Consider the following 13622-nt stretch of genomic DNA (forward strand, 5'->3'; position numbering starts at 1 on the left):
CCCTGGAGGCCGCCAGACCCTGGTCCCAGCAATGTTCTCTCCTGGATAGGGTCCAAGGTCTGAGGTCCAAGGCTGGTAGCACTGCTTGGGGGCCTGGGGCCTCTCACCCCTGTTCCCTGCGAAGGAACCTCAGGCCATGTAAGGGCCAGGCCCTATGTGACCCCCCTCCCCAGGGAAGGCTGGGTCGCTGAGATTGTAGGGGAGAGCCAGGGAGGGGTGGGCAGGCTGCAGGTCGGGGGTTCACCACTAGGTCCCTGGGGACTTGGCCTCTTCACCTGAAGCTGGAGGAGTGGTAAGATGGCAGGAGGTGAGGAGAGGAAAAGTTACCCTACCTCTGCGGACCCCAGAAAGCTGCTCGGGCCCAGAGCCCTCTCCCCCCAGATCTGTTGCTAATGCCCCCTTCTCTCCCCCCTCCCCTCCTGTGGATCTACTGTTTCTTGCAAAGAAAACGTTCACTTCTGGGCGCGGGGGCGAGGGGGGGGGGGTCCCTAGACTGGGTAGGGCTGGAAGATGCGCCCCAAGGAGTGAAAGACGGCGTGCGGGGCCCTGGCAAGGACTACGAGCTCCTGGGCCGCCCCTCGCCCCGCGCCCCGCGCCCCGCGCGCCCTGCGCTACCCGGCTCCGGGAGCAGCCCTCGGCGTTTCCCCCGCAGACCCGCAAGGCGGCTGCATGCATAATGCACGAGGGGCTATTTGTAATTCTGTGTGATATCTGCGCGCCTTCACTTTGATTAGAGGGCCGCGGTGACAAAGACCTGTTTGTCAAGTTGCGAGCGCTTCTTCGCCTTTCGCTTTTGAAGTCCGGGGGAGGCAGCGGCCCCCAAATCCCCCAGCTCCGTCCGCTGTATGCGGGGCAGAGCAGCCGGGGCCGCGCGGAGAAGCACGGGCGCAGCGCTCCCGGAGATGGATGGAGGGCGGCGAGGAGAGGAGAAAACACCGGGAGAGAGCTGGAGGGAGCAAGGGAAGGAGAGAAGGAAGGAAGGAAAGAAGGAGAGGGAGGGAGGGAGAAAGGCCGGGGAGAAGGAAGAGCTGGTCTGTTTCCACTCCCGTCCCCCCTCTTTCCCCGCCTCTCTGGCTTCACACCCCCTCCCCCTGGATCAAGGCACCCCCGTGTGAACCCGACCCTGGCCCCGGGGATTCGGGAGAAATCGTTCACTTTCCTTCCCGCTGAAGGAAACTACTGTCCGGCTCCGGACGCTGGACCGAACACTGGGAACCGCCGAGCGCGGCCCCGATCCTGGGTTCTGAGTAACCGGCGCTTCGGAGGAGGAACTGACTTCAGAAAATGCAAAACCAACTCCTCCAAAACCCCTAACCCTCCCCTCCACCCCCGTACCCCTCGCCAGAAGCCTTGTCCCAACTCCAGCGGGGCGGGGGCAGCAGGTGGAAGGGGAGGGAGACGAGGGGGAGATTGCAGAAAAAGAGGGGAGAACAGAAAAGTCACTTTATTTGCAGACGGCGTTTTGCAGATAAGAGGACTTCTTCAGCTGCTGGGATTGCCGAATGAATTTCGTATTGCAGGTGAGAAAAAGTGGCTCCTTTTAGGCACATTATAAAGTTCCGAGGGAGTCAGGATCTGCTCAGGAGCACTGTGGCACAACCAAAAATACATATATCCCCCCCCCCAATAAATCTCCCAGACACCGGGCTGACAGCAGGGCTCTAAGGAAGGCTGCGTCGGTCCGGCCGGGCGGGATCTGACGCGCGCCCCACGCACCGCTGTGTACGAACCAGTTCTCCCAGAGACCCTCCGGCTTCTCCGCGTCTGGACCAGCGCGCTCCGGGCGCTCGTGGCCCGCAGCGTCCGTGTCCCCGGCCCCTCCGAGGTCTGCGAGCGGCTTTGCAACAACGCCGCCGAGGCGTGGGCGCCCACGTTCGGCTAGACCTGGACCCTTCCTCTCACTTTCGGGGTCCTAGAGCTGCTCCCCCCCAGCACGCCGCGCGCACCCGCGCCACCCGCTAGCTCCGCGGGCCTCGCCGGCGGGTCCAGCCCGCAGTCCCACCGCATCTCCAACTTGGGACTCATTCCCGTCTGTGATGGCGCGTTCCCGCCGCCCGGGTCCCCTCGCCGGAGTCCCCGCACGACCACGCCCGGACACGTCCTGCGACGACACCATTCGGGGCGCGAGGCTGCGCTCCTCCCGGGGCCGGCAGGCAAGGGCGTCGTCACGATCCCTAAACTCCTCCTCGAGGTTCGTTTCCGCCAGCCGCGGAGAGAATGCGGATACCTGTTCGGGGAGCTGGCGCCTGCGCCCGCGCGCTCTCTCTCTCTCTCTCTGTCTGCCTTCAAAAACTTGATCTTTACCTCTCCACACCAAGGTGCACAGACGCCAAACAGTGATGAAATGCAAAGAAAGCCAATTGCCGGACTGGAGGTGGGGGAGAGATAGCGTCTCTACGTGCGCCCGCCGCCGAGCCGGCAGCTGTAATTGCTGCAGACAGGGAGCGTTGGGGGTTGGGCGGAGGTAGCCGTGTATAAATAGTGAGATCTCAAATTGAAAGGCATAAATAACAGCAGGAGAGATCTACCCTCGCACGGACAGTCGTCTCCGCGCGGGAGGCGTGCGGACCACAGCCCGGCTCCCAGCCAGCCCCGCCGAGCCCCGCGGACCCCCGCAGCCCCCGGCCACCATGGAGGAGCTCACGGCTTTTGTATCCAAATCTTTTGACCAGAAGAGCAAAGAGAGCAGCGGCGGCGGCGGCGGCGGCGGCGGAGGCAAGAAGGACTCGATCACTTACAGGGAAGTTTTGGAGAGCGGACTGGCGCGCTCCCGGGAGCTGGGGGTCTCGGAATCCAACCTCCAGGACATAACGGAGGGCAGCGGCCACTGTCCGGTGCATCTCTTTAAGGACCACGCGGACCACGACAAGGACAAACTGAAAGAGTTCGGTTCGGGGAGGGCTGCCGAAGGTAAGCTCTCCGGACGCCGGCCCCGGGCCCCTCCCGGGGACGGCGTCTCCTCGCCACCGAGCCTGGCCGCCTGCCCCTCGCTCCGCGCGCGCACAGGCCCCGGGGGCCGCGGTTCGCTCTCCGTTCGACCCCGAACGCTGAATGTGCAGGCACGGCTCGGACGCAAAGGCCCCGGCAATCCATCGCCAGCCTTTTTCGTAAGAAAGAAACCAAACGGGGGAGGGGAGGATTCGGCTGGAGAAGCGAAGAAGCAGGGAAGGAGAGAGGCAGAGGCGCCGAGGGAGGGCAGCGGCTGGGGCCGCGCGCTGCCGGAGCATCGCTTCCCTGGGCGTTGGCACCGGGCTCCGCAGCGGGAACTTTCCCGCGCTGGGGGGGAATCCGGGTGTACGGGCTTGAAAACCCAGGTCGGCTGGAGGGCTGCTGGCCGCTTGCCTGTCTGCCGGCCGGTCTGGCTTACGTGCGCCTCCACGCCCCCAGAGAGATCCACACACGTCTCTCCAAGCGCCCATCGCCTGTCGGCTTCCCGAGCCCGAAATGGGCCGCGTTGAGGGCTGCGCTGGCCGGCAGTCGGGGAGGCAACGCGCTCCGTCGCCTCTTCGCCCTCCTGCGGCTCTCCGCGTGGTTTCCTCTCAGGGAAAACTTTCCCCTTGAACCTTGGGGCTGGATCTTGGCTGACGCGGGCCTGTAGATTAAAACCAGCCGCGTGTCCGCAGGTGGTCAGGGTCTACAAGGGGCAGAAGGGCCCGGGGAGGCTCGTGGCCCCGCGCACGCGGCCGCCCTACCCCAGGCTGTCAGGGCGCAGCTGGCCCTGCTGCAGGCCGGCTGCATCCTGGGCCTCCTTCCGGCTGCTTCCCCCCCCCCCCAAATCTGCGCGGCGTTTTGCGCTGTTGTTGAACGCGGGGGGTGGGAAAAAACATGTTTACAAGGGTTCCCCAGCTGGACAGCGGTGGTCCCAACCCGGGGGAATCTCTGTACAAACAGGGCAACCAGCAGCTGTAAATCAGAGGAATAAAATTGGCTCGATTTCTCAGGGGGCAGCGTTTGGAAGGATATGGAGGTCTATTTCTCACTACAAAGCGAGGAAACACAGAAGCTTGCCATGTGGCTCCCGGGTCCTGCTTCATTCTCTGTCCGTGTTGAGACGGGTCACGAACAGAGAGTGGGGACCCCATGCCTCCTGCTCTTGTGGCCCTTGCACTTTGGTGGCAGAGTCCAGGTGTGCTGACCTTGAAGCCCAGTGGATGACCCAGACAGCTTTCGGAGACCTTGACCTTGTGGAAGCAGGAGGCTGGCAGAGGCTTAGGAATAAGCCCCTGGCTTCTGAGAGCCCAGGCAGCCTGAGCCTGGCCTGCCATGTCTCGGGGCTCACCCCTTGGCGAGGCCTCACGCACCTGGCTTTATGATTCCTACAAAGAGAGTTTGCTCTGATGGAGACACGGCTGTCTGTCTGTGCACTTGTCAGGGCCGACATTTAATTTACAGCACCGGGCAGGCGGCTGACCTCCCGGGCTCCTGACGGCTTCCCCCATCCGCCTTAGAGGCTCAGTCCCCTCTTCTGTCTGTCTCCTCTCAGCCTGGACAGCCAAGGCAGGGGGACCCTGCAAAAAGGCCCGTGCAAGGAGAGCAGAGTACAATCGAGGCCTTTTTCGAAGGAGAGAGGAAAATAAGACAAGGCTAGAAGTACAGGCGGCAGGAAGGGGTGAGGAAAACCCCAGCTGCACCTTCTCCCTTTTGCCTGGGCGTGCAGACCCCTGGCAGGGCTGAGCCCCAGGCCGAATTTGCAGGACGGGAGCAAAACGGAGAGGTGGGAGCTGCTTGGGCTTCGGAGAAACCCAGAGGTCGTGGGCGCCGGAGCAGCGGATCCCGCTGAGCTGGGCACGGCAGCCTGTGGATTCTGCACGGCCTGCCTGGGTTCTGGAGGACTCTGAAGGCCAGGCCTCATCTGGGGTCGATCCCTGGGGTTCAGACTGAAGAGACCTGAAGGAGCAAGCAGAGTTGGGGCCGCCTCCGGGAAAGGATTTCCCGTTGGGGAGAAATAAGGTGTTCTTGGAAATGCATCCCTTTCAGGAGGTGAGAGAGGCTTTAAGATCCGAGGTGGGATTGAGTGTCCAGTGGTCAGAAGCCTTGAGGAGAGGCTTTTAGGCAGACTCAGGACTTGGGCTCTGGTGTCCAGCTCAGAGACCCCGGTGGGGGTGGGGGGTGGGAACTGGGTGCCCGGATCTTTCCCTGGTCCCGCAGAGGATCTGGGTCTTCGCCCTTCGCCAAGTTTCTGGGCTTACTGCTAAGAGGCTTCTCAGAACGGGTGGAACCCCAGACTCCTTGGCTAGAGCGTCCTGAAAGCCGTTCTCTTCTCCTTGACACAGAGGGGACATCTAATGAGGGCATGGGGGTCCTCTTTGCCTGCACCCAGCAGGCCCTATGATCGGAGAAAAAGCACAAGAAAACGCAAGGGGTGCTGAAATGAAGCTTCCACCAACTGTGCAACCGGGGGCCAACTTTTATTTTAAATCCCTGAGCTTGGTGAGGGGCTGCATTTCCTAGCGGTGGGAAGGAGAGGTGTCTGGGTTAGAACCTCCTAAATCCTGAGCTGTCTACCTGATACCCTGCCCGCTCCCCCAGCAAATATAGCTGCTCTCATAATGTTTGGACCTAACAAAGTGTCACTCTTGGCGTCCTGATGGGGAGTGAGAATGTGTGTCCAAGAGACAGAGGGACAAAACCGGAAGTCAAGGGACCGTGCTCTCGGGTGCAACCCAAGCGCCTCGGGGTGCCGGCCTTAAGATACGGCTGCGCTTTCTTGGTCAGAAGGAGGTGAGCTCTGGCGAGCGCCCGCCTCCACGGCGTCCTGAGGGAGGCTCTGGCCCGGCTGGCGGCTGGCACGGCCCCGGTCCTGCTGCGCTGCAGGCGGGAGCGGCGGCTCTCGGGGGGCCTGGACCCCAGCCTGGCCCGGGCTCTCCCTGCGCTCTTTGCGGGCGCCCCGCCAGGCACCCGACACTTGGGCGATTCTGCCTAAGCTTCTTTGACTTAATAATATTTAACACTCCATTCCCCTTCAAAAAAAAAAAAAGAGAGAGAGAAGGTTAGGCTATGTCAATATGTCAACAGAGGCGAAGTGGATAATTGAGGAAACTATTCAGAGATTAGGCCAAGAAACACCGCGGCGCCGGGGCTCGAGTTATTACAAAAGAGCGCGGCTTGCCCTGGAGTTTGCTCTATCGACTTGACGCCGCTTTGCGTCAGGGCGCGTTTGCCACCGCGGCCCCTCCACCGCGAGCACACACAGGCTTGCACCACGTCGCGCCCAAGCGTCCCCGCGCGGGGCCCTGTCCCTGGCGCGCAGGATGCGCGGGCCGGGCCGGGGGAGGCGGGCGCCGGCGGAGGGGCTCGTGGCGGCCGGGGACGCGGGGACGCCGGGGCTCGGGGGGCTCAGCGCTGTGCCCTCGGCCCGCCCGCAGGCATTTACGATTGCAAGGAGAAGCGCGAGGACGTGAAGTCGGAGGACGAGGACGGACAGACGAAGCTGAAGCAGCGGCGCAGCCGCACCAACTTCACGCTGGAGCAGCTCAACGAGCTGGAGCGGCTCTTCGACGAGACTCACTACCCCGACGCCTTCATGCGGGAGGAGCTCAGCCAGCGCCTGGGGCTCTCCGAGGCGCGCGTGCAGGTGAGAGCGCGGGCCCGGCCCCGGCGCCCGCTCCCCGGGCGGGCCCGGAACGCGCCCCCTTCGGCCGGGCCGCCGGGCCCTTCCGGGAGCGCGGGGACCCTGGGTCGGGGTGGGGAGCTGGAGCCGGGCTTTCGGAGGCGCCCCGGGGCCTCGCGGGTCAGGGCTCCTGCGCCCGGCCTTGCTGGCTCGCCCTGCGCCTCCAGCTCATCGGGAATGTTGTTCTCTTCTTCCCACTGGTTCGCCTCTCCTCCCCCCCATTCCCCACCCCCACCCCCACCCCGCCGTCGCCAAAGTCTTACCCGCTCCTCTGCAGCCCCCTCCCTCCGCTGCAGGGAACAGAGATGGGAAGAGGAGGCGCGTGGGCGTCTCGAGGATTGCGACTCCGGCCCGCGCGGTGCCGGATGAGCCCGGGCGCGGGGCAGGGGGGCGCGGGGGCGGGGACCGGACGCATGCGGTCGTGGTGCCCCATCTGGCGAGCCGCCGTCGGCGGGGGCCGTGGGTGTTCGCCGCACGTGCGCGCGGGGGTGGGGGGCGGGGGAGGCGCTCCTGGTTCGCTTTGCTCCGGCTTTGTAAACGTTTGCGTTAAATGCATTCATTTATTTACTGGGGGGTGGGGAGCAAAGATTCGCTTCCAGATCGCCTCCTCCGGGTACCGCAGACTCGCCCCCTCCCCGCCCCCCGTCCCCGCCACCGGGAGGTCGGGCCTGCATGTTCTGCTGGGCTTTCCGTCGGTTTTGACGGTTCTGGGCAGGACAGCAGCGCCGGGGAGAGAAGGAAAAGGGGTCAGGGTCCCTGGGCTCTGGGGACCGGTTATTTACATAAATGGAATTAATACTGCCAATGGGGGGAGGGAACCATGTTAAAGCCAGGGCTTTGAAAGAACGGGTTTCTTATTGGTATAAGGTCAGCATTTCAAACACAACTTCACCCGGATTGTATTGAAGAAACGAAAACACAGAAAGCGTTTATAGAGAGTGTTTTACAAAAATCTTTAATTTGTACCAAAAAAAAAGGGGGGGGGGTGTTTGCACCCTCATGCCTTCCATCTTTCCCCGTCGGTGAGGTGAAAAGGGCTGCTTAAGGTGAAATGCAACAGTCCCCGAGTCTGTCCAGAATTCCGTGCAGCCGCAGGGGTTCCCAGGACCATTCCGCATCGCTGGGACCACGGGCGGAGTAGCTCTGGGGACCTTCTCCCCAGACGAATGTGTCCGGGCATCTGTGGCCTCGGCAAGGGGTGGGGGAGGGCGGGGGAGACTGGCCACCTTTCTCTGGAAAGATGGATGGGGCTACACCATATAAATTAATGAAAAGATTAAACTTTTGCTGAAGGGGACATCAACTTTTATGTCATTTCACACAGCCTTTCTGCCTGAGATCTGTAATATCTCCCAGGCCTTGATGTACTGTTTCTATAAAAATAAATTACTTGTAATTTAATTCCACACTATTTCTTTCAGTAGTCTATTACTGAATAGCGCCTTAGCAGGAGAGACCGAGTTGGCAGAAAATTGGTTCTTGGTTGGCTGCAGATCTTTAGAAAAGCCCTAAAATAAAGCGGGGAGGGTGGTAGTAGAAAACGAAAGCCTATCGATCCAGAGGTGAATTAAACTTTAACAGTTGTAAATAATAATAAAAATAAACATGGGAAGAGAAAAAAGGAATAATTTCCTATTGGCCACAGGGAAAAGAATCGTATAATAAAGAGAAGGCAGAAAGTGCTCATAAAAACCAATTAGTTAAGACACGTACCCCGCTGTGCAGAAGTGGGGGGATGTTGGGGAGACACCAAAAGGAAGAGACGAAAATGCGCTATATTTTAATCCTGTCTGTGACCTGTTTGGTAATCCTTTTCGGTACAGCCTGTCCTGTGTTGTTAGAGGATAGAGTTTCAATTTAGAGTGGAAATTTGCTGTAAATAAATTGAGGATCCTTTGGAAGCTGGTCCTTATTAACCTTTTATTTTTAGTGTTGTACTGGAAACTCATATCACCCAGCTGTCAGGGTTATAATCGAAAGTTATGAGACCATGGTGAGGAGCGGCGGTAATTTAATTACAACAAATATCTTTGGGTTTATGGCGCAGAGCTAAATTAAATGTCATTATTCACTGTCTGTAATGGAAATCAAAAGGAAATCAGATTACAGCATTTGTGAGAGAAATCAGTGACTGGTCCTTAATGAAGAAATAACTGTCTAAACCACTGTACTGTGCTTTACTTAGCATATTCAGGACTAATTGGAATTGATCGTGAATCACCCCAAGACTGATTTATTATTGCCAAACGCAGCAGCTAATTCATCACTTTTATTCTCCATAATCTTTTTTTTTTTTTCTTTCCCCCGCTGAAGGGAAAGTGAGCTTGCTTTCTAGATTTAAATAGGATTCTGTTTTTGAAAAACGCCCTTCCAGGGGGAGCAGAATTTGCGCGTCTGGCTCTGCTCTCCTGAGGACGGGTACCGGACCCCAGGGAGAAAGAGGCACCCGGGAAGGGTCCGAAAGGGAAAGGAGTCCCGTCCCAGCCGGATAGGGTGGGGGGGAGAGTCGCGGCAGGATGTGGGAGAAGGAAAGTGAGTGCAGGCTTTGGAAATGGAGTAAAGATTTGTGAAATCTCAGCATGCAAGGGACACTTTTTGTTTTGGAAATACTTTTCGGGGGAACAACACCAAAGTTTGCCAGGTTCCCTAGAGCCTGGCGGGGTGAGGTTTCCAACGTTGTGGGAAGCCAATTCCAACAGGCGGGCCCATGGCTCAGCCTTGGATAGAAAACTGCCCCTGAAGAGGCTGGGATGGAAAAGTTCAGCTTTTCCTAAGCTCCCGGGTGCTTGCAGCCTCTGCGGGAGCTGAGGTTTCCGGGCAGGGTGGGAGTAGGGAGTGGCCCCAGGCCCTGGGCCTGGAACAGCGCAGGGTCCCCGAGCTACCCAGGCGTAGTGTAGCGTGGCCGAGGGGAAGGCTTTCTTTGTGCTAATTATCCTGCACGGTCAGTAACTGCCATCGTGGCAGCAGGGTGAGTGAGTGTGAAGGGAAAGTTTTGGAGAAAGCCAGGTAGGAAAAATTAAGTGCCTAAGGACACAGAGGGAGGGGACTCCAGATTCCATGAGCGACAGACCAAGGGCCAGGACCAGGGCTGTTTGGAGGAGCGGGGAGGATGAGAATGGGGAGCGCTGGACGGGGCATTTCGGGGATGCCAGGCCTGCGAAGCCGGGCTGGGCAGGGTGCCAACACCTTTCCCTCCCTGCCTCATCTCTCGATAGGGCGCCGCAGGAATTAGATGTCCTTAGGGAGGCCAAGTGCCTGCAGTGCAGAGCCTGCGTTTTTGGGGTGCGTCTGGTTTTTAGGGATCAAGGACGTTCATGACTCTGTAATATTAACTGGGATCCCCCAGGCTTCCAAGGAGGGCGTGGAGGTCATGGAAGTTTCTGGACTCAGAGTGTCTGAGCATTGATTGGGGAGGGGGCTGGATTTGGAGATGTGTATCCACCTGTGCGGCCCCCCCATTCCTGGCGGGTGTGTGGGGGGCTAAGGTGGAACGTCGGGGTGGAAGGTCAGGTTGGCCCAGTGCGTGGCAGGGTGGAGGGGGGAATGTCCACACAGAACGATGGAAAGTTCTCCGCGCCATCCGAGGACCCACTTCCTCACTGTCAATGTTTGGATGCTGACACTCTGCTCTCACTTAGGTGAGGACTGTTCCCAGCTGCAGGTAGCCAGTTACGCGGGGCTGGGGTGGGAGGGGGCGGGGATGAAGGCCGGAGGGGCGGCAGGCAGCCTTCTGGGGACGGAAACCCCAAGCGCCGTGCGCGCTGTCCGGCGTGTCAGGAAAGAAGGCCTCGCTGACGCTCGCCAAAGCCTGGCCGGCTCAGGGGGTGCACGTCTGTCCGCTCATTCCCAGGTTTGGTTCCAGAACCGGAGAGCCAAGTGCCGCAAGCAAGAGAACCAGATGCATAAAGGTGGGTGCGAGGGGCCGGGCGTGGAGGCAGGGGCGGTGGGGAGACCCGCCAGGCGCTGGGAGCAGCGCGCGGGGTTCACGCCTCCTGTGTTTCCTCGCAGGCGTTATCCTGGGTACCGCCAGTCACCTGGACGCCTGCAGGGTGGCACCCTACGTGAACATGGGCGCCCTGAGGATGCCTTTCCAACAGGTAGCTCGTTTTTTGTTTGTTTTTTTTTCTTCCGAACAGAACGGAGAGGGGGCCGTCGCCGCCCCGGCTCCTCCCGCCCCCGCCGAAGAAAAGAGGCCGCTTTCACAAGGGGGACATTTATAAACCCATTGGCACGTACTAACACCACGCTGAGAATCTCCAAGAGTTACCTTTGGGAGGACTAGGAGAGAAACCCAAACACAGTTTTACAAAAAGTCGGAGGGGAAAAATCCCCACCCCCCCGGGAACCACCCACTCGCTCGCCGCCTGTGGGGGGGAGGGCTTTGCTGCCGCTTGGGCAGGGGGACCCGTGTCTACACCCAGCCCCCGGCTTCAGCTTGCCCAGGGCCTCGCTGGGGGAGTCAGTGCCCCTCCTGGACCTGGGCCTCGACGCCCCCTCCCCTCCCCCTCGCACCTCACAGTGGGGGCATCCCGCCCGGCTCCTCGCAGAGCAGGGAGGGTCCAGGGCGCTGGGTGCGCTGCGCGGAGGAGGGGGCGGCCAGGGGGTCGGAAGACCGCCTCGGAGATCAGGTGCCCCAAAGTTCTCGCCCCTGCTCTGGACCAGTGTCGGGTGGGTGGAGGGAGCTGCGTGGCAGGAGGCGCCCGGCCCGCGGGGCTAGAGCGCAACGCCCACTCGCCTGCAGAGCTGGGCTGGGGACCCCAGCATGGGGGGTAGGAGTGCCCGCGCTGGTGGGTTGGCTGTGCCCTGGTCAGAGCGAAGGCGTGGCCTCCACATGCAGCACTTTTGCTCCTACGGGCAGGCCTGGGTTTGTAGCTGGACCCGGGTTTGCTGAGGGGCACGAGGTCCGGTGGGCCTGGCCCGGCCCGGAGGGTCAGCTACGTGTGACACCATGGAGATGGGGTGAGGGTGGGCTGTTGGCCGCGCGCCCTCAAAGTCACGGCGCCCAAGGCTGGGAGGGCGTCCAGGGCTGCCGTGCGCGGGGCAGAGGTCCGCGCCCTGTTCGCCTGGACCCGCACCTCCGCGGCTGGGCCCGTCGTCCACCCCTCAGCACCCCTTCCCCGGGGCAGGCTGGCCCCTCTGCATCACAGACACAGCTGCCCTGACGACGTGGGGTCATCCATTAGGTCCTGGTGAAAGTAGGCGGTCGGAGCCTGCAGATTTGGCTGGACTCCGGGTCCCTGGGAAGGGGGGTGGTGGGGGAAGCCCGAGCCGAAGGCCGGACCCTGAGTCGGGGGTGCGTCAAAGAATCAGCCGGGGGTCTGGAGGGGGGGGAGGTACCAGCTGTAGACGCTCGGATGCTGCAGTATCGGGGATCTGTGCCGACTTCCCGGCTCTGGTTCTGTCCGAAGCGGCCAGTGACCCGGTCGTGGCACCGGGTGTCCCGAGGACAGTGGGTGGTGGCCCCTGGGGCGGGGGAAGGGGCGATGGCTCCCCGGGAGAGGAGACGCCCTCGGGGCGGGGGGGGTGTCCTCGGGGCGGGAAAGCCCCCCTAGAAGTCGCGTCCTCACCGGGCGGTTCTGCCTTCGCAGGTCCAGGCACAGCTGCAGCTGGAAGGCGTGGCGCACGCCCACCCGCACCTGCACCCGCACCTGGCGGCGCACGCGCCCTACCTGATGTTCCCGCCGCCGCCCTTCGGGCTGCCCATCGCATCCCTGGCCGAGTCGGCCTCGGCCGCCGCCGTCGTGGCCGCCGCCGCCAAGAGCAGCAGCAAAAACTCCAGCATCGCCGACCTGCGGCTCAAGGCGCGCAAGCACGCCGAGGCCTTGGGGCTCTGACCCGCCGCCCGGCCCCCCAGCGCCTGCCCCGGCCCCGTCACCCCGTCCGCGCCGCGTCCTGCACTCGACCCCTCCGCGCACCCCGACGGCCGCGCGGACGCCCCGGAGCGAGGGCGCAGCGCCTTCCCCGCCTGGGGCAACCCCGGGGCCCCCTGGCAGGCCTCGGGAGGGGGCATCCCAGGACCGCAAGACCCCGTCAAAGCCTCGCAGAGACTGTGCGGAAGAGAGGGGAGGTGACCGTCAGACCACCCAAGTCATCCCTCGACCACGCCGTCTGTGCGTCCTGGGACCCCGGGGCCACGTGGAGCCCCGCGGCGCGGCGTCCTTCTCTGCTGCCGGCGTTGCCACCCTGTGCATGCGGCCTCCTACACGCCTTTCCAAGATCTTAAGAGTCTGTCACACAGAAGGATCTGGGGCTGGTCTCCGCTGAAGATGCCAGTGCTTGGATGCCGACAGTTTTATTCACTGCCGTGAACTTAATCTCATCCGAGGAGCTGTGGATTTCAATATGGACTTCTGCATCAGAGGCAGGGGCCCCGTGCTCTGCTTGCGCGCCCGCCCCCCCTCCCCTCCGCCTGAAAGGTAGCAATAACGAAACGCAATTGAAGACCTCGCCGAGGTGGTGGTGGTCGTGGGGACCTCAGTGTTTCACGTTGTGACCTTGCTGACTCACCATCTTCATGCACACGTTTGGCCCCAGAGCACCAGATTCAGGATTCCTTGTGCCATAGGACAGGCAACTTTATAACTTTCCCCGTCTTTGATTCCCGAATTGACATTTTTGGCTGTTTCCCAGAATTCAGATGCAAAGGACTTGCACTGGGGACACAGGGGCACGTGGTTTGAAGGTATAATACTGATGCAGCATCCACGCTAGTGACATGCAATTAAGTGCAGTAAAGTGCAATATTGTAAATATTATAGATTTAAAAAAAAAATTAGCTGTGCACTCTTGACCCGTCAGCTTCGGACTTCGAAGGGCATTACCTCCCCCTGCATGCTGCGGGGCCAGTGCCAAAACGACCGGGGTGGGGAGTGCTTTGGATTCACGGAAGTGAAGTGTGTGGCTTGGGATGGAGCAGGATGGGGGGAGGGGTGCCAGGCTGGGAGGGCAGGGGCTGAGTTGTTTCTGGGAAAAGAAGAGCCTGGGGTGCCTCCTCCAGGCAGTGAGTTTTAAG

At 61.2% G+C, this 13622-nt stretch overlaps 1 protein-coding gene across 1 annotated transcript; it reads left to right on the forward strand.

Annotated features, from left to right (window-relative positions):
• Positions 1-2308: 2308 nt before the first annotated feature.
• SHOX (SHOX homeobox) lies at positions 2309-12444 on the forward strand (the record flags this gene model as incomplete). Its single annotated transcript, XM_082447915.1, has 5 exons — positions 2309-2910; positions 6366-6574; positions 10461-10518; positions 10619-10707; positions 12199-12444. The coding sequence occupies exons 1-5, from the start codon at positions 2631-2633 to the stop codon at positions 12442-12444; spliced, it is 882 nt and encodes a 293-aa protein (XP_082304041.1). The 5' UTR covers positions 2309-2630.
• Positions 12445-13622: the final 1178 nt, after the last annotated feature.

This window comes from Balaenoptera physalus (genome assembly GCF_965194825.1).
Source record: "Balaenoptera physalus genome assembly, chromosome: Y".
NCBI lineage: Eukaryota > Metazoa > Chordata > Mammalia > Artiodactyla > Balaenopteridae > Balaenoptera > Balaenoptera physalus.